At 54.8% G+C, this 22,767-nt stretch overlaps 1 protein-coding gene across 1 annotated transcript in view; it reads left to right on the top strand.

Moving 5' to 3' along the window:
• The window catches only part of LOC108516852 (cadherin-23), a 421,574-nt gene that overhangs the window by 336,980 nt on the left and 61,827 nt on the right, over window positions 1-22,767 (top strand). The window contains exons 31-38 of the mRNA XM_017854517.1: window positions 3,683-3,818; window positions 5,499-5,887; window positions 7,765-7,866; window positions 8,182-8,184; window positions 12,014-12,163; window positions 13,146-13,274; window positions 14,312-14,440; window positions 15,183-15,410. Of these exons, the coding sequence (XP_017710006.1) occupies window positions 3,683-3,818; window positions 5,499-5,887; window positions 7,765-7,866; window positions 8,182-8,184; window positions 12,014-12,163; window positions 13,146-13,274; window positions 14,312-14,440; window positions 15,183-15,410 (1,266 nt within the window). The remainder of the gene's footprint in view (window positions 1-3,682; window positions 3,819-5,498; window positions 5,888-7,764; window positions 7,867-8,181; window positions 8,185-12,013; window positions 12,164-13,145; window positions 13,275-14,311; window positions 14,441-15,182; window positions 15,411-22,767) is intronic.

Here is a 22,767-nt window from a genome sequence, read left to right as displayed (position 1 = left end):
CCCCAAGGCTTTGCCCCAGGAAGTGCTGGGAAGACACCTGGGTCTTTGCAACTGCCCTGAGTGAGACCTGCCCTGTGGAAATGGCTGAGGGGGTCAGATCCCCTGGTTCTTACAGGGCCCTGATGACAGAGACTCAGACACAGTGACCTGGACATGCACACAGCCATGCTGGCCTGCATAACTGTGAGTCTCATTCGTGGGCTGGTCAGTACGCCCTCATCAGAGCCTGCCTCGTGTGGGGCCCACTTCAGGCCACAGAGTGACGGATGTCAGCGAAGCTGGGGTTGGGTCTCTAAACTTCAGGCTTCCTAACACAGCCCTCCATGTGGCCCTCGCTCCCCACTCCCTCCCCGAGGTGTGGTGGGCGCCTGCCTCCAGGATCTGCTCCCATCAATGCCTCAGCATCGTGGCTGCAAACCTCTTTTAGCCACAAACCTTCTGTTTAAACAAAATGATATGCAGCATCCCAGGGTACGGTGTAAAACAGATCGAAGCCAGGCTGTGACGATCAGTGCAGGGGTGGGGCTCCCAGAGCCACACCCACTCAGCTACTTACCTCCTGCCCCTGTCCCCGTGAACCCTGAGGAATAATAAACCCTCACATGTGCCCGATATTTTTCTAAATGCCTCGTGTACTTTAACCTCTGTAACCCTCATAATAGCCCTATGAAGTTGGCACTGTTAATACCTCCATTTTACAGATAACATGATTGAGGCAAAGAGGAATTCGCCGACTTGTTCAGGGTCACACAGTGGTAAGGGTGGAGCCAGGCTTCATGCCGCGGCAGCCAGCTCAAGCCTGTCCCCTTAACCGCTACACCCCACTGCCTCACACAAGCCTCTTCAGAGCCCAGTCGGAAACTACTGCCTCATCCCTCAGGGTAATTTTAAGGTGAGAATTTGGGGGCTGGCCCCTGGGGCAGGGACTTGGTGGCACTGTAGTACACAGCCTCCACACCTGTGAGACCTGGGAGAGCTGGGGACCTTCCTGCAGGCAATGTGAGGACTCTGGCTTTCCGCTGGATTCATTTTCCCAGCAGCAGGGGAGAGACAGCTTGCAGGAACCATCCACATCCTCCAGTTCCTGCCTCAGAGACTGGGGACAGCCCCAGTGAGGGGCCAGGGAGTGCAGAGTGAGACAGTCCCCATAGAGACTGGGTGTCTCAGGGTGTACACGGCACATACACACTCAAACACACACACATGCCTACGCACACCTCCTCTCCCTGTCCTCCTAACCACTAACACCCCATTTTACAGATGGGGACACTGAGGCACAGCACTGCACGGGCACAGCACTGGACAGGCACAGCACTGGACAGAAAGCAGGTCTGGTTCTCCAGGAAGCCCAGTAGCTCCCACTTGCTCAGCAAGAACCTGACAGACCTCTGCTTCCTGTACATCTGTGCCTCTCAAGTTCGCAAGCCATCTTGCCTCCTCCTGTCTCTGCTGCTAAAAACAAGGCTGAAACCAACCAGAGGATGGTGGCATGTAGCCAGACTCATGGAGGACAGGCCACACCCCAGCTCCGTGCCACCTCTCTCATCTTGTCATTGTACTGTCAGCCCGGCCCTGTTTTTTCCTCACAACTCTTGGAGTCAAGGTCATTTGGACAAGTAGATTCAGGAAGGGTAAGGCCCACAGTTTTGAAAGAGGAGTGGTTAGTTTCTGTTTACAGAAAGAGTTCCCGAAATTCATCCATGCAAATTCCCCCCGCACCCACCCTACCCAGGATCTTCCCCAGCCAAATTCTGGGTGAAGCCAAATTTAGAAGTTTCCAGCCTGTGAACAGCTGCGCTCTGGAGTGGACGCGTTAGTTTGCATAGTGGGTTCTGGGTGTCTGGACATGAAAATTCTAATGACACAGCAGAGCTGTGAGAACCCTAGGAGCAGCGATGCAGAGAAACTTTGACCCCCATATGCCTCTTCGCCCCCAGCCCTGCCACCCTCCCCAGCCTGGAGTCCTCCACTGGTCAGGCTGCTGTTTTTGGCTTCTACCAGCCAGAAGCTGTGTCACTTCTCTCCGGCTGATTCCCAGCTAATCCCCAAAGAGAAAGCAGGGCTGATCCCAGAGGCGTGACCAGGTGCCAGACACACATGCCTCTGCTGCACATGCTGCCGGCCCCTCCCTTAGTGCTGGTCACCACATGCAAAGTCTGTATGGAGAGTCACAGCCCCTTCCCTATTTGCTCCCCTCTCCACTTTGCTGGCAAGTTCCTACCGGCCCTGGCTCTGTTTGGCTGGGAAGAGGGTGCCTCTCCTGTTCTGGGGCCAGCTCACCACAGCATAGAGCAAAGAGCTAAAAGCTAAAAACTCCTGGGCTCCAGCAATCCTCCTGCCTTAGCCTTCCTAGCAGCTGGGATTACAGATGCATGTCACCACCCCCGGCTAATTTTTTTTAAAGACAGAGTCTCACTATGTTGCCCAGTCTGGTCTCAAACTCCTGGGCTCAAGCAATCCTCCTGCCTCCGCCTCCCTAGTAGCTGGGACTCCAGGGGCGTGCTGTCACTCCTGGCTAATTTTTTTTGTATTTTTTGCAAAGACAGAGTCTTACTATGTTGCCCAGGCTGGTCTCAAATTCCTGGGCTCAAGAGATCCCCCCACCTCAGCCTCCCACATTTATGGGATTACAGGCAAGAGCCACCATGCCTGACCTCCATAAACACCTTTTAAACTGTATTATATTCATGATGTACAATGCACACATTCATAAAGAGGACTTAGAAAGTGCTGTTAAGTGGTGAGGAAAATGATGTGTAATTGCACAATTCAGAAACAGCCACTGCGTTGGGTGGGGGCCTCAGAAGCAAACCCTGAGACAAGGATTGGTGTGAAAGTAATGTGTAAGAAGCCCCCACAGGAAATGGTGGAAGAGGGTGCGACCAGAAAGGAAAAACAGCCAGCAAAGTGGCATGGAGGGAGCTAGGCCTCCATCCCCCAGGGAGCCCTAAAGCATCCCCTCACTGCCCCAAACAGGGCCAAGGAAGGCGGAGTCTTTGCTGTCCAAGCCCATCAATCATTGGCTCAGGGCTGCCCTAAGGGACGGAAGTTCCCAGGCATTTCTGCTCACTGGGCTGGTTTCCAGCAGCCCGGGTGTGGGTGCAGTGAGGTGGGGTTGGTCCTCCCCAAAGAGCCCTAGGGGCTGGGTGCTGGCTGTGAGAAGGTGCACAAGAATCATAAAGAGTGCTGAGCACTGACATTCTCTACAACAACTGCCATTGTATTTTAACCTGTATTCTCCAAGATATATTTTGATATTTGATTGTGATCACTTTGAATTTTTTCGAGAACTTTTGCACGCCCTGGCTCATTTTGTCTTCATAACAACCTTAGGAGTGGCATGGAGTGTGAATTATTATCTTAATATTACCACTTCATAGCTGGGAAACGGGTGGCCCCAAAGAGTCACTAATTAGTCAGACGTTCCCACAGCATTAGTCAAAGAGCCAAGAGCAAGATGAAGTTCATTCCAAAACAAGTAATGTTTGAGCATCTGCCACGCGCCAGGTGCTGTGCAAGGTGGTAGGACACAGTGACACACCAGACAGGCCCCGGGTCCCAGAGGGAGCTCATAGCAGGCCCAGGAGAGCAGTGACCACATTAGCTGGCCACAGCGGGCCAAGCCCTGGGCTTCTGAGCCTCCACCCCTCCCTGACCTTGCACCCCGGCCTGGCTCCCACAGGTGATTGTGTACGTGGAGGATGTCAACGATGAGGCCCCCGTGTTCACACAGCAGCAGTACAGCCGTCTGGGGCTTCGAGAGACTGCGGGCATTGGAACATCAGTCATCGTGGTCCGAGCCACAGACCGAGACTCTGGTGAGGCTGGCAGGAGGAAGCTGGGGGTCCCATTGCTCAGAGCAAACCTCCCCGGCTCACCCAGCCCCTCCTTCGAAACGGTTATCCTTGATGCTTCAGGCTCCCCATTTAGCCATGTCTAGGCCAGAGAGGGGCTGCTGGGATGGTCTTGATCACTTCCCACCAGATGCCCTGGCCTGAGAGGGTTGGAATCAGAGAGAGTTGTCCTAACCACTGGGTGGACAGAGGAGAGGCCACAAGCTTGAGAAGTCCAGCTCCATCATCCCAGGACCCAGCAGCTCCCACTAGCCTTTGGAGAGGGGCTGAGCAGAGCTGGGAGGGGTAAAAAGGACCCATCAGAAAGCTGGCTGTGGCCTGGCCTGCTCCTCTAGCCCCTCCATGCCCTCCAGGACCAGCTCAGGGCCTAGCACACCCAGCTCCCCTGACCCCGTGCAAGGGACAGTGCCTTCCTGTGCTACAGGGCAGTAGCCTGAAGGCAGCCTGAACCTTGCCAAGGACCCAAGCCCCAGAGCCACAGCCGGCATCGCAAAATGAAGGGGAAGCATGCCGGGTCTCTGTGGCCCTCTGTGCGGCCTGGGCTGTCTGGCCTGTGCCTCTGTCAGCGATATGACTGAAAAGGAGCATTTTCTGGGGACCCACTATCCCCCAGAGAGGCTCCCTGAGCTGCTCATCCTTCGTGTCAGCTACTCAGGTGGCCCTAACCCCTCTCTCAGCATCCTCAGATTATCTGTGGCATGCATGGGATGGGGCGGGGAGGGAGAATGTCAGCTACTTCTGGTGGCCCCTAACCCCTCTCTCAGCTCCTCAGATTATCTGTGGCAGGGCATGGGATGGGGTGGAGGGAGAATGTCAGCTACTCTGGTGGCTCGAAACCCCTCTCTCAGCATCCTCAGATTATCCGTGGCACGCATGGGATGGGGTGGAGGAAGAAATGGCTGCAGATTCTCAGGCGGAGTCTCAGGCACGTTAGGAGAGTTTAGGGCACATATGCGGCTATGGCCGCATGGTTCATGGCCTTTTCTATGTCAGGGATCCCCTCCCCAGAAAATGCACATCCAGTCAGAGTCCCCAAGTAATTCCAAGGAAGTCTTGGATTTCCAGAGTGGTTTGATGACCACTCCCTTCCCTGACCTCCCCTTGAGATCTGTGAACCTCAGTTTTGGAATGCCAGCTCTAGCTCCTGATTGAATGGTTTGTTTCAAGGCACAGGAATTTGGGGCGTAGGGAGTGGGGACGATGGGGGAAGGTGTTCCTGACACTGAAGCCCTTCTGTCAAAGGGACCAAACCAAGGCTTGGCCACCTGTGAGGATGCTTTCTAGATCAAAGCCTCCACGACAGGAGATCCTTCATTTCCCCAACCCTTGTATGTCCAGATGTCAAAGGGAGGTACATGAGCTTGAATTTTGAGGCTCCAGGAGCAGACCCAATTCCCTCTGTCATATCTCTAGTGCCAAGGCCAAGCCCCAGAGGAAGGCTCAACAGTGCATGCTAGATCTTGCCATCCACATTGACTTTAACCCATCCTCTGCCTCATCTCTGGGGATGATCCCTCCCACAGAGGTGGGGCAGCCCATGCTGGGTGAGCCACCCAGAGGGTATGGGTGTGGCAGCTTGAGAAGCCACAGCACAGCCCTACTCAGTTCTCTCTGCGACTGCACAGTCTCTGTGTCCTCCTGTAGGGGATGGTGGCCTGGTGAACTACCGCATCCTGTCGGGCGCAGAGGGGAAGTTCGAGATTGACGAGAGCACAGGGCTTATCATCACCGTGGATTACTTGGACTACGAGACCAAGACCAGCTACATGATGAACGTGTCGGCCACTGACCAGGCCCCGCCCTTCAACCAGGGCTTCTGCAGTGTCTACATCACTCTGCTCAACGAGCTGGATGAGGCCGTGCAGTTCTCCAACGCCTCGTACAAGGTTGCCATCCTGGAGAATCTGGCACTGGGTACTGAGATTGTGCGGGTCCAAGCCTACTCCATCGACAACCTCAACCAGATCACGTACCGCTTCGACGCCTATACCAGCACCCAGGCCAAAGCCCTCTTCAAGATAGATGCCATCACGGTGAGGGGCTGGGGCAGGGAGCACCATTTCTTCCAATCTAACCAACATCGGTTGAGCTGCTTCTATGTGAACAGGACTCTCCTCTTTGTCATAAAGTGTCCTTGAGATGGCCAAGTGTGGTGTCATGTACTTGTAGTCCCAGCTGTTTGAGAGGCTGGGGCAGGAAGACTGCTTGAGCCCAAGAGATTGGAGGCTGCAGTGAGCTGCGTTTGCACCACTGCCCTCCAACCTGGGCAACAGAGTGAGACCTTGTCTCTCAAAAAGAAACACAAAAAAAGTCCCTGAAATAAATATCCCTGTAACACACCCATTTTCGTATGTAGGGGGAAGATAAAAGTTTATACCTATGCAGGCTGGTATCCTTCTTGTTACTAGACAAGGAGAGTCTATAGTAGGAAAAACTAACTGTTTTTCCTTCTGTTTTCACACCCATCACAGATCCCTTCGCCTCTGGTCATCGAAGTGTGTGTGGGGTTTTCCCCCATACCAGCAACCAATTATCTAACTCTCTGGACACCAGCTAGGAATCCTATAGTTTGATTTAATTCTGAACATTTCTACCTGGAGTTAGCATCAGATCCCACAGGCTCACAGCTCAGTCCCTCCCACACACCAAGCAATTATCCAGCAGACACCATAGTGTCAGATCCCACAGGTTGAGGGCTCAGTCTCACAAAACTGCCTCCACTTCAGCTTCTGACCAACCGGCTAAATCGGAGTTCCCACAACCCCCTCCACAAGTTCCATGAATTTGCTAGAGCAGCTTGCAGAACTCAGGGAAACACTTTACTCACTATTACCAAGGTATTACGAAGCATATTCTAAAGGATATCAACAAACAGCCGAATGAAGAGACACACAGAGCGAGGCATGGGAGAAGGGGCTCAGAGCTTCAGTGCCTTCCCCGGGCTTGCCACCCTCCAGGCACCCCTACATGTTCAGCAGACTGCAAGCTCTCTGAACGCTGTAGTTCAGGGATGTCTATGGAGGCTTCATCACATAGGTATGATCAATTATTAACTGAATCTCCAGCCCCTCTCCCCTGTCTGGAAAATAAGGGGTGTGGAGGCGGGGCTGAACATTTCAAGCTGCTCATCCTGGCTTGGTCTTTCTGGTGATCAGCCCCAACCCAGGAGCCCACCAAGAGTTGCCTCATTAGAACAAAAGACTCCTATCACCTAGGAAACTCCGGGGGATTAAGAGCTGTGTGCCAGGAACCAGGGACAGAGACAAATGCATATTTCTTATATCACAATGTCACAGAAAGCGCTACAAGTCTTATTTCCCTTTTCACCTTGGCTGTTAGGAAGCTCAGATATAAATGTTGGGCTTCATTACAATAACTATTCTTAGCTAGTTGTCTGGTGCACCAGTCTCTTATCTACTGCCAGGCTCTTACTCCTCTGTCTTTGCTTTAGTGTATCTTTTATCAGAATTCCTTCTTTGAAAGTAGGCAAGGTGTGAATCACTACAATGTGACAGGCCTTGTCCTAGAGGATATTGGGAACACAAATGGACACAAAGATGAACAAGAGCCTTCTGAGCCCTCAAAGAGTTCTCAGGCTAGAAGTGGAAATGAAAATAATCCAGGATGCAAATCAGAGCACCAAAGGAAGATGTGCAGAGAACTACAACAGAGGGGTAGTGGAGCCCCTCAGGGCCCAGCAGTCATACCTGGCTGGGGAAGCAGGAAGGCTTCATGGAAGAGGTGGCTTCCCAGTGGAATGTGAGAGAGAAGAAGGCTTTCAACAGACAGAGTGTTGTGGGGAAGTTATGCCGGGCAGAGGAAGTAACATGGAGGTGGGAAAGTGGGCAGAATGACCAGGGTTAACAAGGGTGCGATGTTGTCACTCACCCATCTGACCCCTTCCCTGCAGGGTGTGATCACAGTCCAGGGCCTGGTGGACCGTGAGAAGGGTGATTTCTATACCTTGACAGTGGTGGCAGATGACGGCGGCCCCAAGGTGGACTCCACTGTGGTGAGTGGGACCAGGGCGAGAGCCCCTCAGGTGCAGCCCCTCGCCGGTCATGACACTTCCAAACCCCCTTCTTCCCCAGCCACCCAATGTATGGGCCAGGCAGTGGGCGAGGGTCTTGATAGCCTGAGACCTCACCGTGTCCAGCCATGCCACACCTTCCCAGCAGGCTGGGCTAGGATGAGACTTCAGACAGGGGGAGGGTGGCACTTCCAGAGACCACTGCCGGGAGTGGGGTCTGGAAGAGCCACAGACTGCTAACCATCTGCATCTTTGCCTTTTCTCTCGCTCCCCTCCTTCTGCTGCCTCTGCCTACAGAAGGTGAGTAGCCTGTGGCTGGAGCTTCCCCTGTGCTATTGGCTGTGGCCAGTGCTGGCCAGGCTCTGCCTGGCCCTGGCCCTTCCCACCTCTCCCAGAGAGAAGGCACGTGGACATGCCTGCAGCAGGCCCCCTCCCAGTGCCTCCACTCTCACACCCGAGTTCAGGCTCCTCTGGAGCATGTCCCCTGCCTCCAACTCTGCCCTCTGTGTCTTGCCTAGCCCCGGTAGGGTCTTGGGTGGGGAGAGCACTAGCAAAGGAGTCACTGGAAGACCACTGAGGCCTTGTCCCAGCTCCACTCCTCGCTGGCTGTGTGACACAGGCAAGCTGCTTAACGTCTCTGTGCTTCCCTTCCTCGGGTCTAAAATGAGGGTCATGCTGGCATCCCTGCCATCCTCAGAGGATGCAATGGAAGTAGCAAGAGACTGCAGGCAGAAAGCCCTTTGTAAGCCAGTCCTGGAGGCAGGTGTGACTGCAGTGGGGCTCTGTCCTGATGCCTCAGCTGCTGCATCCATCAAGGGGGCCCCCTCCCTCTCTTGGGGGTTGGTGCGTGTGGGGTGGGATGCACATTGCGGGGCCTGGGAGTGCTTAGGAAGGGGAGCCATGGGCACAGGATTGTTGCTGCCCTTAGGACAGCCTCTAAGTAAAGTCAGAGAAGACTACGTGCTGGGACCCCTGGGGGAGGGGGGCCCGCTGAGGTCAGAGGAACCAGACAACATTCCTAGAAGAGACAGCCCAGCCTGAAGGGAGAGGCAGGCAGGGGAGCGCATGCTGGGGTTGCAATGGGAGTGGGTCCAGGACCAGCTACCTGAGACAGGTCCATGGGATGGCATCCTGTGGTGATCCCAGAACACTCAGCCATCCGTCTGGCCTGAACACTGGCCAGTCAGGTCAGCTACCGTCTGGAGACCACCTGGGGCACCAGGCTCATCATCAGCCTTGGTTATAGCCACGTTGCCATGCCCTGCTGAGTCCCTGTCACATTAACCTAAAAAAGCTAGAAGCCAACTCAGTATCCAAGCAAAGAGCTGAACACAATTTCTTGGGGTCCTCGGCCCCAAGGCTCCCTGGAGGTGCCCAGTTCTAGCGGCCCTGGCTGTGGCTGAGCCATACCTAAAGGCTTCCTCCATCCATGGGGCCAGCCTGGGGGTGAGTGAGGCTGTGATGGGCAAGGAGCCCCCACAGCTCCCCTCAGCTGTGCTCCCCAAGGGCAGCCTGTGAGCCCAGTGCTCGGGCACTGGGTGCTGGGCCACCCGCATCCTGCCACTCCCAGCCAAGGGGCAGACACTCAGGGGTAAAGTGAGACCCTCTTACTGAGCCTCACCCTCTTCATTCATACAATGGGCCCACCTGGCCCTCACACTGCAGGTGTTGCAAGAAGGCTGGGAGGAGAGGCCAGTGGGAGCCCAAGGGTGGCAGGGTTGGTGAGGAGGCCCCCCTGCGTGGACCGCCAGCCACTTCCTCGGCACGGCCAGCGAGGGCTTCGGAGCACACAATCCTACCTGTGCCCCCGTATTTCCACAGTGCTTTACCCTCTTCCGGGTGGCAGGGCCCACCCGCTTTTGCTCTGCCCTGGGTTCTTCTGAGAAGCTCCCAGGGCCCGCTGCCCCAGATCCACCAGCCACAGTAGCCCCAAACACTGTTTGAGGTGCTAGGGTGGAGGCAGAGGAAGGGGCCCTTTAAAGGGGGAAACACTTCCTCTGCTAGGCCGGAACCCAAACCACAGCTCACCTCCACCTGGCTCCTCCCCGTCCCCAGCAGCCCTGGCCAGCCCTAGAAGGAGTGGCCAGGCAGACCGGAAGGGGCGAACTGGGTAGGGCATGGCTCTGCTATAAGAGCTCTTGAGTAAGCTCAGGCCTTCAGCGCGTATGGGAGGGCAATGTGGACTGTGAGGCCCTGGCTGAAGACACAGACACCCATCTCATTCCCATAGGCCTGGGAACCTGTCCTTCCTCACCCACTGAGGCCGACCCCCTTCCACTGGGAAGTCCAGCAGCCTCCTCACCCCTGCACTGCAGCCTCACCATGATCAGAGCAGTAGTCACTGTGGGAACACCTGCTGTGTGCCAGGCACTAGGCTGGGTTCAGGCCACAGCAAGAAACCAAAATTAGACACACCCCCTGCCTTCCTAAGCGTACGATACAGTGAGGGAACGACATTGATCAAATGATCACAGCAGTAAATGCATGCCCTGAGAGAAAGCCTATAATAAGGTGTCAGGGAACTAGAAGAGGGCTTCCCTGAGGAAGGGGCTCAAGCTGAGAGCGTCAGAATGCATGAGAGTTAATCCAGCCTAAAAAGGAAGAGCATTTCGGGCAGAGGGAACAGCAAGCACAAAGGCCCTGTGGTGTGAGGAACCACGGTGAGTCTAAACGAGGCCTTAGCTAGAGTGAGGGTGTTTGGGGGGGATCCAATCACAAGGACCCTTGTCTGTTTTCACCCTGAGAACAGTGTGATAAGTATTGTTTTTCCCATTTCAAATGTGCGAACTGGGGCTCAGGGACCTCAGGGAACTCCATAGCAAAATTCATGACAGATGGGTAGAGTCTTGGCAAGAGAAATCATGAATGTCTGCCAGGCAGGAAGCGGGAACAGGGAAGAGTAGGTGCCACCCCTTCACTTTCTGTTTGCTCAGTTATTCCTCCCAACAGGTGTTCTCATTCTGATTTTCAGCTGAGGAAATGGAAAATCAGAGAGCTTGAATAACTTTTTCCAAAATCGCACAACTCCTGAGCGGTTGGGTTGGCCCAGCTGCGAAGCCTGGGCTCACTCCCCTATACTTCTGAGAGCTGCCTACAGATAGGGGAGTGTGGCTGAGACTGAGCAGTCAAACCTGTATAGTAGGGAGGATGACATGGAATTTCCTCTGCAGTGTGCACAGGCTCAGCCGGCTCCCCATGAGTCCTGTGCAGAGTCAGCAGGACCTGGGAGCCCCTGAACCCCATACCCAGGAAGCAGAGAATGGGTCTGGCTTGGGGCAGGGCAGTGGGAGAAGGCCTGTCCTGGGATACCTAAAACCTGAGCTCTTCCAGCTTCCCTCACGCTCTCATCAGTGAACCCCTGGGTACCTGTGATTCCAGCCACCTATGGCCATCCATGGACTGGAGGCCTCACCTGCAACAGGCCTCCACTCTCCTGCCTCTCCACAAGAAGCCCGAGCCACAGACACAAAACAATATGCTCTTGCGTGCCATTTTTTGCATGCCTGGTTTTTATTTGACAGTCGGAAATTAACATGCCTTCCCCATCTGCCCTTCTACCCACTGGCACCAAGCCGCCTTGCAGCCCCCTCCTACTCCTGGGCCCATTTCCTTCCCTCTAAGCCCGAGGTTGCAAACAAAGACACCTTCGGGCACTATCTGGCCACCAGATGGGTTTGGACAGCCCATACATAATTTTCTTCTCTAAATTTTATTACTCATCAGCCAATTTCACTTTAAAATCTAGATTCCTTATTTTTCATGAAAAACAGGAAGCTTTGCTCATGCTAGACCAGCATTCCTAGCCTCTGTCTGCTTTAGCCATGGCCTGGCTCTTCAGTTCTCCTGTCCCGACCACCTCTGACAGTCTCCCCACCAGGCCCCTTCCCTTGCCCTCCTGGCCAAGATTTGAGTGTGTCTATCTGCCACCCCATACCAATCAGACTGCTAGGAGCCATGGGCCCAGGGCTTCCTTTGCAAAGTCAGGATAGGCTTCAGTGGGCTCTGAGAGTTTGCTGATGTTCCAGAACTCATTGGGGATCTGGTCCCCACTGGAACCATGGTGGGACCCAGGTGTTTGGAGCCAGGGAGGGGAAGGAGGCTGTAGGTCTCCGACCACGTTCACCCTCAGGTCTACGTCACCGTGCTGGACGAGAATGACAACAGTCCCCGGTTTGACTTCATCTCCGACTCAGCGGTCAGCATACCCGAGGACTGCCCCGTGGGCCAGCGAGTGGCTACTGTCAAGGCCCGGGATCCTGATGCTGGCAGCAATGGGCAGGTGGGCCACCGAGTGAAACAGCCGGGATCCACCATGTCAGCAGGGCTCCCACAGCTCCCACAGCTGGAGGGGCCTTCTGGGCCACCCCCATCACCAAGCACCAGGCTCTTGCAGTCTCTGCCCCTGCACTCACCCAGTCGGTGGTCAGGGAGAAGGGACAGAGCTGCCTCAGAGCTGTGCTGGCCGGTGGCCCTTCCTGGGTCATGTGGACATGGAGCCCAAAGGCCAGCCAAGGCTCAGCCCCGCAGTGAAGTTGTTTTCCGGGTGACTCCTCCCCAAGCAGCCCCAGCTCCCTGAGAGGACATGCTCGTCCTCCCTCCTGCTTCCCGGGCCCAGCCCCATGGCAGGAAGTGCTTGCCATCGCTCCAGGTTTGGACACCCCAGAGTGCAGAGAAAGAAGTGATGAAACCCACCATTGTTCACACAGCTTTCATCTTTTCCGTGCACTGGGCCGTGTGTTTGCAGGTGTTAGCATGGCTTACATAGTCTCAGGGGTCGAGGGATGCTGGCTTTGGAGACAAAAGTGTGTGGGTTCAGATCTCTGGCATTTGCAAGCTGTGTGACCTTGGCTGGTTGTTCCATGTTTCTGAGCCTCCTCTCTGTGAACTGAGAATAGCTGCTTTCTGTCAAGGCTGCTCTAAGAACCAAGTAGAGTCCAGGTAACATCGCAGCGTGTGCCCGCCTCAGCAGCGTGAGCACCTGGGAAGACATCAGTGCCATGGGATTCATGCCCTGCTCTCCCAGGCCAGCATGCTGACATCCCCTAACCCCGGAACCTTCCATGGGTGCTACACTGCCTCCATGGGCCTGCACTCCCATTTTGAGGGAGATTAATCACTTCTGCATAAAACACTCTACTCCCAAATGCCCTTGCTGAACAGAAGGCCCAAGTGGGCAGGGGAGGACCAGGGAGTCCCCTTAGCCCGACCTGGCCACCTCTCCTCCACACCTGCTCACCCCTCACCCTCTCTTCTCCCCACAGGTAGTCTTCTCCCTGGCCTCTGGCAACATCGCGGGGGCCTTTGAGATCGTCACCACCAATGACTCCATTGGCGAAGTGTTTGTGGCCAGGCCCCTGGACAGAGAGGAGCTGGACCACTACATCCTCAAGGTGGGGCCTGGCCTCCCTTGGGCTGAGAGACCACTGGCTAAGTGCCTAGACCAGTCATTACTCTCCATCTAGGAGAGAGCCCGTCCATCAGCACACTCTGGTGGTCAGTGGCCCTGCTGTCACCAAGTAACATGGGGCCAGCTGGACCCCTCGGGGCCAAGAGCACAGTGAGGCCGATCCAGGATAGGGAAACCTGGGAGGGACCTTAGATACCCAGGAGGAGGCAGCTGAGGCATCTTCCCCTGCTGTAAGAGCCAGGAGGACGAGGGAGAGCCTGGTGGAGCTGGGAACGCCCCAACTCTTCTACAAATACAGTGTGGCCTTGGACAGGTTATTAACTCTAGGCCTCATTTTCCCCACCTGTGCAATGTACAAAAAAATCCCCATCTGGCCTGTCCTATGGAGGGAAGAAACAAGTGCAGGCGTGAGGAGCCACGAAGGCTATCATTATTGCAGACTGGCCGTGGCTGGGATGTTTGCTGAGGGCTTTCTGGGGACCTCAGGGCTGCACTTCTGCAAGGGGCTGCTGAGCTCCTACAGCACTTATGACTGCATCAAGGCTCCCAGGAACAGGCTCAGCCTGTGGTCAGGGCACCAGCTCATTGCTGATAATATTACTTGAGGCTCTTTTCCTGTTTGCCAGAGATCATGGGACAGAGTGCATGGGACAGAGGCCTTTGAAGCTAAAGGCAGGAGCCTTGGGTCAGGTTGCGAGCCCAGGGTCATGGTCAAAGGCTGGCACAGCCCAGAATACAGTCAGAGGTAGGTCAGGAGGTCAAGGCTTAGGTACATGCTAATCAGATTCCAAATGAGGATCCCAAGTCAGACAACGATTGGGCAAGAATCATTTGCAGCATGGGGCAGAAGGTGAAGGCTTTGGGGAGAGCCCAGGGCTGGCCAGGCCACCCGGGGGTGCTCAGTGAGTCTCTCTGCCCTCCCAAATGCTTCCCACTGATTGCACAGTCCTTTCGGACTCCATATTCCTGATCCTGCCTGCCACCCTTTAGCCCTGACTCCAGTTGCCCTCCTCCTTACAGGTTGTGGCTTCTGACCGAGGCACCCCTCCACAGAAGAAGGACCATATCCTGCAGGTGACCATCCTAGATGTCAATGACAATCCTCCAGTCATCGAGAGCCCCTTTGGATACAATGTCAGTGTGAATGAGGTGAGAGCAGCCCCAGGGCCCATATAGCTGGACATCTGGGGAGACGTGGGCATGAGCCAACCATGCAGCACCTGTTTAAATGTCTGCCTGCCCCACTGGTCCCTCAGATCTCACGGATGGGAACTGTGGCTCATTCATAATCATAGCCCTGATTTCTAGCCCGGATCCTAGAACACAGTATCTTTTTGGAGTAGAGGAGAAGAGAAAAGAGGAAAAGAAGAAAGTTGCCTTTCACCAGACAGGAAACTGAGGTTTACCCCGGGAGCTTGCCTTTTCAAAAAATGTATTTATTATTCAGCCCTAAGACTGAGCCACTCCAATCTGCCCTGGCATTGCTGGGTATCATGCCAGGTTGGACGTTCATGAAGGCAGGATGGCACGTGGCCAGAGTCTAGCTCTCAGGCCAGACTCCCTTGCTTCAGCCCACTGATTGGCTGTGTGGATTTGCACACATTCCTTCCCTGCACCTCGGTTTTCTCATCTGTAAATGGGGATGATGATACCAGTACCTAACTCGCAGGGTTGGAGAGAGGACCTAGTGAGTTAACGCAGGCCCCAGCATGTCGGAGGTGCTCACAGAATGTTTGCTGCCATCATCCTTATTATTTCCATCATTGCTCCGGGGTAGATGCAGCAAAGCTTTCGGCAGGTACAGGGGGAGACTTTGGGCTACAGGAGCAGGTGCTAGACTGTGCCCTAATGCCTTGAGTCCAGAATGATCACTCTCCTGCTCTCCTCCCAGAACGTGGGTGGAGGTACTGCTGTGGTCCAGGTGAGAGCCACTGACCGTGACATCGGGATCAACAGTGTCCTGTCCTACTACATCACCGAGGGCAACAAGGACATGACCTTCCGCATGGACCGCGTCAGCGGTGAAATCGCCACACGGCCCGCCCCGCCTGACCGCGAGCGCCAGAGCTTCTACCACCTGGTGGTCACTGTGGAGGACGAGGGCACCCCCACCCTGTCGGTGAGCGATGGGGGTGGCCAGTGGCCACAGGGAGGAGCACCTGGGCCAGAGCGGCTCCACCTCCGAGTGAGGGGAACAAGATGGGTGGGAATGGAATTCCACATGGCAGGCGAATCCTTGACAACTCCTTCATCGTGCCTTTAGTCCATCTGCCCAAGATGGCCTCCCCTTATGGAGGCCTATTGCCTGCAAAGCCGGGGTGCTAGTTTGCCCTCCTGAGTCTACAGCTACTCAGAAGCTCTGTTTAGTCCTCTTTTCTCTCACAGAGCAGCTCTATGGGGTGGCACAGCTTGAGCCTCTGTACTGGGGCCTGGCCCAGGGAACAAGTCGGTATGAATCTAGCCCCCACTTCACTTGCCCACCTGTGCACTGTGAGGCCACACCAATGTGCATGGTGGTGTCTTACGGAAAGGGTGTCTCTCTGGCCCTCTTCCCCTGTGTTGTGTGGTGTGGCATGCTGTGACACACATCAGGGTGGGAAGGGACTGGTGTCTGTGGTTCACACTGATGCTCGAATGAACAGGGCCACAGCCCAAGGCAATGTTCAAAGTTTGCCAGGTTAGAGAAGGACTTGTGGGCCTCAGGGGCTGGATGGAGATCTCTAAGAGGTGATGAGCTATATTGGGAGTGGCTTATAAACTGAGAGTAGGAAATCTGGAGTCAGGAGCACTATGGCTGGCTGCATGATCTTGAGCAAGTCAGAACCTCTCAGCATATTGCTTTTGTCATCTGCAAAGGGGAGATAATATCTACCTCATAGGTGTTGTTTGGGGAGTCAAATTAGCTCATGTCTGTGGAAGCACTTGGTAAACCATGAGGAGGAAGAGGACTGTTATTAGTTCTCTATTGCCACAATAATGCTACCTTACAAACCAAACAAAACAGAGGTGTAAAACAATAACCACATAGTTAGCGCTAATCCCGCAGGCTGGCAATCTGGACATGGCTTCGCCGGGTAGTTCTTCTGGTCTCAGCTGGGCTCCTGCATTTGTGTGTGGGCAGCTGCCTGTCAACGGGGCCCTATGCTTCTGAGGGTCAGCTGGCTAGCAGCTGGGGTGACAGGGACAACTCATCCTCCAGAAGGCTAGCCCGTGCCTGTTCCTATGGGACTGGAAAGTGTCCAGAAGAGACGGCAGAGGCATGCAAGGCCTCTTGAGTCCCTGGCTTGGAACTGGCACAGTTGGAAGGTCACTTCTATCACAGCCTGTTGGCCAAAGCAAGTCACAAGGCCAGCTCGGACTCAAGCTGTGGGAAAACAAACTCTACCTTCTGAAGGAATGAGTTACAAAGTCACACTGCAAAGAGTGTGCTTACAAGGGAGGTAAAGAGCTCAGGCACAGTTTTGTAATCTGTCTCCTGGAAGGACCCTGATTGCAAATGAGGCCTCAGCTCTGTCCCTCTCACAGCAGATTAGACCTCTCCCCTTTGACAGCAGCACTGTGGGAGGCGAGGTCACACCAGGTCTAGGCAGGGCTCTTTATCTGGAACTTCTCTTGAGATGTTGGTCCAATAACTCTAGGAACTGGGGTTGGGCCAATAATCCCAGGAACCCCCACCCCCACCACTACATTCTGAGGAGTCCAGGAAATGGGACTGACTCTGGGCACCCCTGTGGGCATCCTTAGACCCACGGCTACACAGTGTCATCACTAGCTACCTCAGTCATTCACACCCAGTGGGCTAAACAGGGGCACATTTATAGGACACGTGTCACTCACTGGGAAGGGTGGGGCTGGGGCAGAGATGGGTATCATTTACTGTGTTAATGTGGCAGGGCCCAGTTTCGACATAACCCTCCCCACTGCACCTGGCTTCAGGGTGGACCATCTTGGTCATCCCTTCAATAGCATTTGTGAAGTAACAGAAACTGAACTATGGAGTCACAAAGAATCAAAATGCATTTTCCCACAGAGCAAAAATCCTACAGAGAATGTGGATTTCAGGCTCGGTGGTATCAGAGCTCATGTTTCTTGGCCTTTCCCTCATGGTGGCAAGATAGCTACTATAACTCCAGGCACCAAGTCAGCATCCAAGGCAGGAAGATGACGAAAAGACGGCAAAGGGCTATGGCAGCTACTTCTGCCCTTTTATCAGGAAAGCAACAGGTTTCCCAGAACCACCCTCCAGAGTGCTGCTTGTGTCTCCTTGGCCAGAAGTGGCTCACGTGGGCACCCTAGCTGCAAGGGAGGTTGGAAAAAATGAGGGACAGGATTATCATGGTCAGCATATTACTTGGGGGCCAGATATATCACCGCCCACACAAAAGCAGGCCTCTGTCAGTGAGGAAGAAGTGGAGAATGGATTTGGGGTGGGTATCTGACAGCATTTGCCACACTGCCCTCCCTAATCCTAATGCAGGCCAGCCAACGCACTACCCCCACTCCCCACCCGCACTCCAACCCCCACAGTCCTAGGGTCTCTCAGGGAGGCCATTGGTGGGATCCATAACATTCTAAGACCCTGCAGTTTGTAGGCAAAATCAAACTTCCTTTGGGTCCCCAGAATAAATGGGAACTGAAGAAATGGAAAATCACCCTGGCCACAATTAATGACCCAGAATGCATGGGCCACTATCCAAGCAACCCTTTAAAATCTTGGGATTGGTCCCCATGGCTAAAAAGAGTTTCCAACTGCTGGCCAAACTCTCTGCAGGGACCCATCCCAGCCCCTTGGGGACCATAAGCATTCCCTCCTCACATGTCAGCCCCTGACATTCTGGCTCTCACTGAAGCAGGGCTCAGCCCATACCAGCTCCCTGGTGAGAGCATGGGAAGCTGGATGGCATCCGCCCTGCTCATCCTGGTCATCACCAGCTCTGCTCCCTGAGGCCCCAGAAAACTCCCTCAGGATGACTAGGACCAGAGACCCTGAGGCCATCCATCTCCAGGGGAATATATATGGGGCTTCCTGGGCTGAACCATGATGCTTTCTTCCAGGCCATAATATAAACAGCAACAGGTACCAACTTGAAAGATTTATAGGAAAACAATTTTAAGTCAAAAAGAATTCATCCCTCTTCAGTTTTTTCCCCCTGCTTCTCCAAGTTGGGAAAATATTCCTATCATTTGGTTTTTGCAGGGGACACCTCAGTGAAGAATTGCAGTGACCACAGGGACACAGAGAAACTAGCACTAAACCATATTCATTCATTCACTCATTCATTCAGCCGTTATTCCCTGAATGGCCACTATGTGCCAGGCACTGGAGATACAGAAATGAAGAAAATGTGGTCTGTGGCCTGAAGAAATGAAGTTGAGTAAGGGAGGCAATGAAAACACCGGTGTGCAATGGGGTATTGAGAAGGGCTTAGGGACGGCTTCCTGGAGGAGGTGACACTTGGGCTGAGTCTTCTGGTCAGTCTTAGTTAGCACAGGCAAGAAAGAAGTACATTCTGGGGTTCAACCTGCACAAAGGCTGAAGAGCAAGCAATAATCAGGGGTGGGTTCTGGGAGCCACAGGTGGTTTAGGCCTGGGGCTGCTTCCAGGGCCAAGGGCAGGACTCTCTATTTCCATATCCTCCCAGGACAGTCTATGTGAAGCTTACCACAAGGGCTGCTCCCACTGCCTTCTCAAGAACCCCCACTGCTGCCTCCATGCCTAGCCGAGCCAAGGTGGGGATGGGGCAGAGCAAGCAAGCAGGGGTCCACAGCCCACAGTGTGCTTGCCTCCAAGGAGCACTGGACCCTTGAAGATTTGTTTCCACTGACCAGACCCTCACCTTTGGGCGGTAAACCCCTCAGGGTTATGAATATCCCCAAGAGCAGGGCCCTTCTCTGCCACTGGGCAGATTTCACCGGATGCATGTGTGAGGAAGGAGCATTGTTGCAGCCCCTCCTAGAGCAGCCAGAGACCTGAGCAGCATGCAGCCAACCACCCTGAGGTTCCAGGAATGGCTGCCACAGTCTAATAGGTGAGAGAGCAGCTGCTACCCTGCATAGATCTGTCCAGAGAAACCCAGCAGGCCCACTTGCCATCCTTTTATTCCCACTGCGGTTATCTGCCTGGCTTCAAGACGGCCCTCACTGGCTCAGGATCAACCTTGCTGGAGGACAAGGGCATGAAATATTCATTCATTTGTTCATCCAACACCAAGTATGTGTGAGGCCTGTACTACAGGCTGGGACACCAGAGATACATCAGACACAGGTCTGCCCTGCAGGAGCCTACAATCTAGCGGGGGAAGACACATGTACGGGAGAGCTGACACTATGATGTGGTAGAGTGCTAGGAGCCTGGAAACCAGGGCAGGTTTTCTGGAGGAGGCATCATTTGCATCCCTGTCTGGAAAGATGAGGCTCCCTAAGCAGGGGGCCTGGTATTCGGCTGCTAAGACCCACCCCAGAGCCAAGAGAAATTATCTGAGTCCCTCCAGCTCTACTTTTCTCCCTGGGACCCTTGTCCCCCCAGTTTCCTGAGAGCCGGACATTCCTGCAAACAGCTTAGGCCACCTCCACCCAGCCTTAGGTATCACCTGAACTTGGAACAGCTGTGCTGCAAGGGGTATCCAGGCCAGCCCCAGGCCCGCCACACAATGGTGTACCACTGGCCAGGGGGAGTCATTGTGCAGCCTCACCCCCTGCCTAGCTCCAGGCCGTGGGCAGACAGGCCAGGCTTGGGGGAGGGGTCTAAGTGGTTGTCAGGGAGGCCCCTACAAAGGAAAAGCTGGGCCCAGGGAGGAAGCACGGAAGGTAACTGGGAGGTCAGGAGTTAGCCCAGCCTCAGAGGCACTTGGCAGCGGGGTGGAAAGGGAGGGAGGGCTTGACTGTGGCCTCCCTCCCACGTGAATTGTAGCCAACTGATAATACTATTCCAGATAAGAAGCCCTGGTTTCTCAGGCTGGTGAGGACATGCAGAAGTCACCTATCCAGGCAGAAGGACAGAAATCTCCCACGGCCCCCTTCTGGTATGCAAGTCCCCAGCAGCGGCCCCATGATGCTCTATGAGCTGGGGATACTGCTCTTGGCAGCGCACCTCATGTCTTTAGAGCAGAGGCCCCTTCTGTTTATTAGACTTGGACCCTGCTATTGTGAAGTCTGCTTCCCCTGGCTTGAGATCAGAAGGTGCCAGCCTGGCCCTCACCCTCTGTGGCACCAAGGAGGCTGGCCTTCCCTGACCCAGCACAAGTACATCCAGACCCCTTGGCCTGGCTTCTTGAGGGATGTTCCACGGCTGCCCACATGCTCCACATACAACTGGCTAAGTTCCTGCGAGAGACCCTGGGGCTCAGCTGCTGAGGGTCTCTCCCTTCCACATCCCCTAATGCAAGCAAGAGGGGCGCATAGGCCACTGTGCCTGTCAGGAGTCCTCTAGCTCCACAGCTGGCAGGCAGAAAAGGGGGTGGCAGGAGCCGATGTGGAAGGAGCCTGCCCATCAACAGCAGCGTCTTCTGGACCCAGAGAAGGCCCAGGCCAGGGCAGGCAGAGCACAGATAGGAGCGTTTCTGCTGTGCAGTACAGTGGAGCCCTTGGACCTGTGGGCACAAGTTCATCTCCCAGAGCCCCGGTATGTACTCTAAGCAGGTCCAAGATGAAGGCCAAGCCAGGTCCTGGCCCATAACACCACTCCATTCAGTGAGGAGAAAGCAGGAGGCCCAGGGTTTAGTCGTAGTCCCACCATTTACTTGTTTTGACAAGACACAGACCTTTCAGAACCTCTATTACCCTGTGTGTTAAATGGCAGCAATAAAACCTCCCAGCGTTTTCAGGGAAGGGGGTGGATCAAACAAGTAATAACACATGTGAAAGTGTGTTGGAAAGCACCAAGGATTATAACAGAAAAGGCCAAGAGATAGCACGCATGCTGCCACTTCCCTCTCCTGTGCCCCAGGCGGACACGGCTATCTATCTCGGCACTTTCTCACCAAGTTATATTGATCATTCAGAATCCCTCTCAACACATTCCAGGAAGCAGTACCAATAGATCAGAATTACAAAACAAAAGAAAAAGAAACGCCTGCCCCGAGGCTTGCACAAGATGAGGGCATTATTGCCATTGAGGAGTTTCCATCAGTCCTAGACAAAGCTGCTGGGAGGCAGAGCTGATGGAAAGTCAGAGGGGGCCCCACCCACTGTGAGAGGTTCTGAGAACAGAGCCTGGCGTCTGGGGCAGCCCATCACCCAGGAGCAATGTGTCAGTTATCAGCTTTGCAGCAAGGTCCAAAGCCCAGGCTATTGCTGGACCCTGCCCTCCAGGAACTCACAGGGTAGTTAGGGCGACGTAGCATCCACGGGTGAAGAGAAGCAGCAATGCAAAGCAGGGAATGCTCAGGGAATGGGCCAGGTGGCCTGTGCTGTCTGTGGGCTGGGCCCCATGCTCAGCTGGGCTGTGGCTGGGCTTCAAGGGGCCTTTGTTCCCAGCATCCTGGTTAGCAACCCCAGTTCCTCTTTTGCGCATTGCAGCTCCCTGAGCAAACGTTAACCCAGCCCCAGCACAGTCAGGCCAGCCTTGGGGAAGGCCTCATTCTTGAGGCAGAACCCCAGGGGCCAAGTTGGTGCAGGGTGGTGGCGGGACCCTTGCAACCCCCCATCCCACCACATACTCCCAAGTCCACCCCGCAAGGAGCACCCCCTGAAGAAGGCCATGTTATCAGCCCCTCGGCCTAGGCCCTGGGCATGTAGTGGGAGCTGTGGTCAGGCAGGAGTCTTTTGAAAAGCAGGTCTCAGGGCTCCTGCACCTCCATCCCAGCGCCCATGGCCACGGACTCCCCCAGGCAGGGCCAGCCTGCCCACCAAAAGTCACCAGTGGCCTCTATGGTGTGTTTTTAGGGAGTGTCGAGCAGTCACCACTGCATCAGTAAAACCCTCCGAATGGTGCTTTCAATTCCATTCCCTCAGGGTCTCCCTGGGAGGGAATAAAGGCAGGAAGTCTCTATTAAAATGTGAATGTCGGGAGACAGGTAAGATGGCCCTTAATTCCTGATTGATCTCCTAACAATGAATTAGTTCTTAAAAGCACGGATTTCCCTCTCAGGGCCTCAGACTGTGCCAGGAATCCAGCGCTCCAGGAGCCTCCTGCCCCAGCCCCACCCTGCCCCAGCCCGTAGTGCTCCTCCTGCTCCTTGGAGGCGCCATGTTCTCCCACCCAGCTCTCCCATGCACCCCAGCCCACAGCCACCAGGGCTGGCGTCAGAGGCATCACCATCCCGGGCAACTCAGAGGGCGGCTCCAGCAGTCTGCCCCTCCCCAGCAGCAGCAGGGTGGGCGTCCCTAGTGCGCTGCAGGCAGGGCCCGTGGCCATGGATGAAGATGGAACTGGGAGCTCAGAGTAAATTTCGCTGAAAACAGGAAACCACGAAGCCCAGATGCGTTCAGGGGTAAAAGGGTCCAGAGAAGAGAGGGCAGGGCCGCGCCGGAGGAAG

Source organism: Rhinopithecus bieti, unplaced genomic scaffold (assembly GCF_001698545.2).
Source record: "Rhinopithecus bieti isolate Rb0 unplaced genomic scaffold, ASM169854v2 scaffold_36008, whole genome shotgun sequence".
NCBI classification, from domain to species: domain Eukaryota; kingdom Metazoa; phylum Chordata; class Mammalia; order Primates; family Cercopithecidae; genus Rhinopithecus; species Rhinopithecus bieti.
The sequence above is the reverse complement of the archived record's forward strand: the minus strand, read 5'-3'. Positions and strand labels throughout refer to the sequence as shown.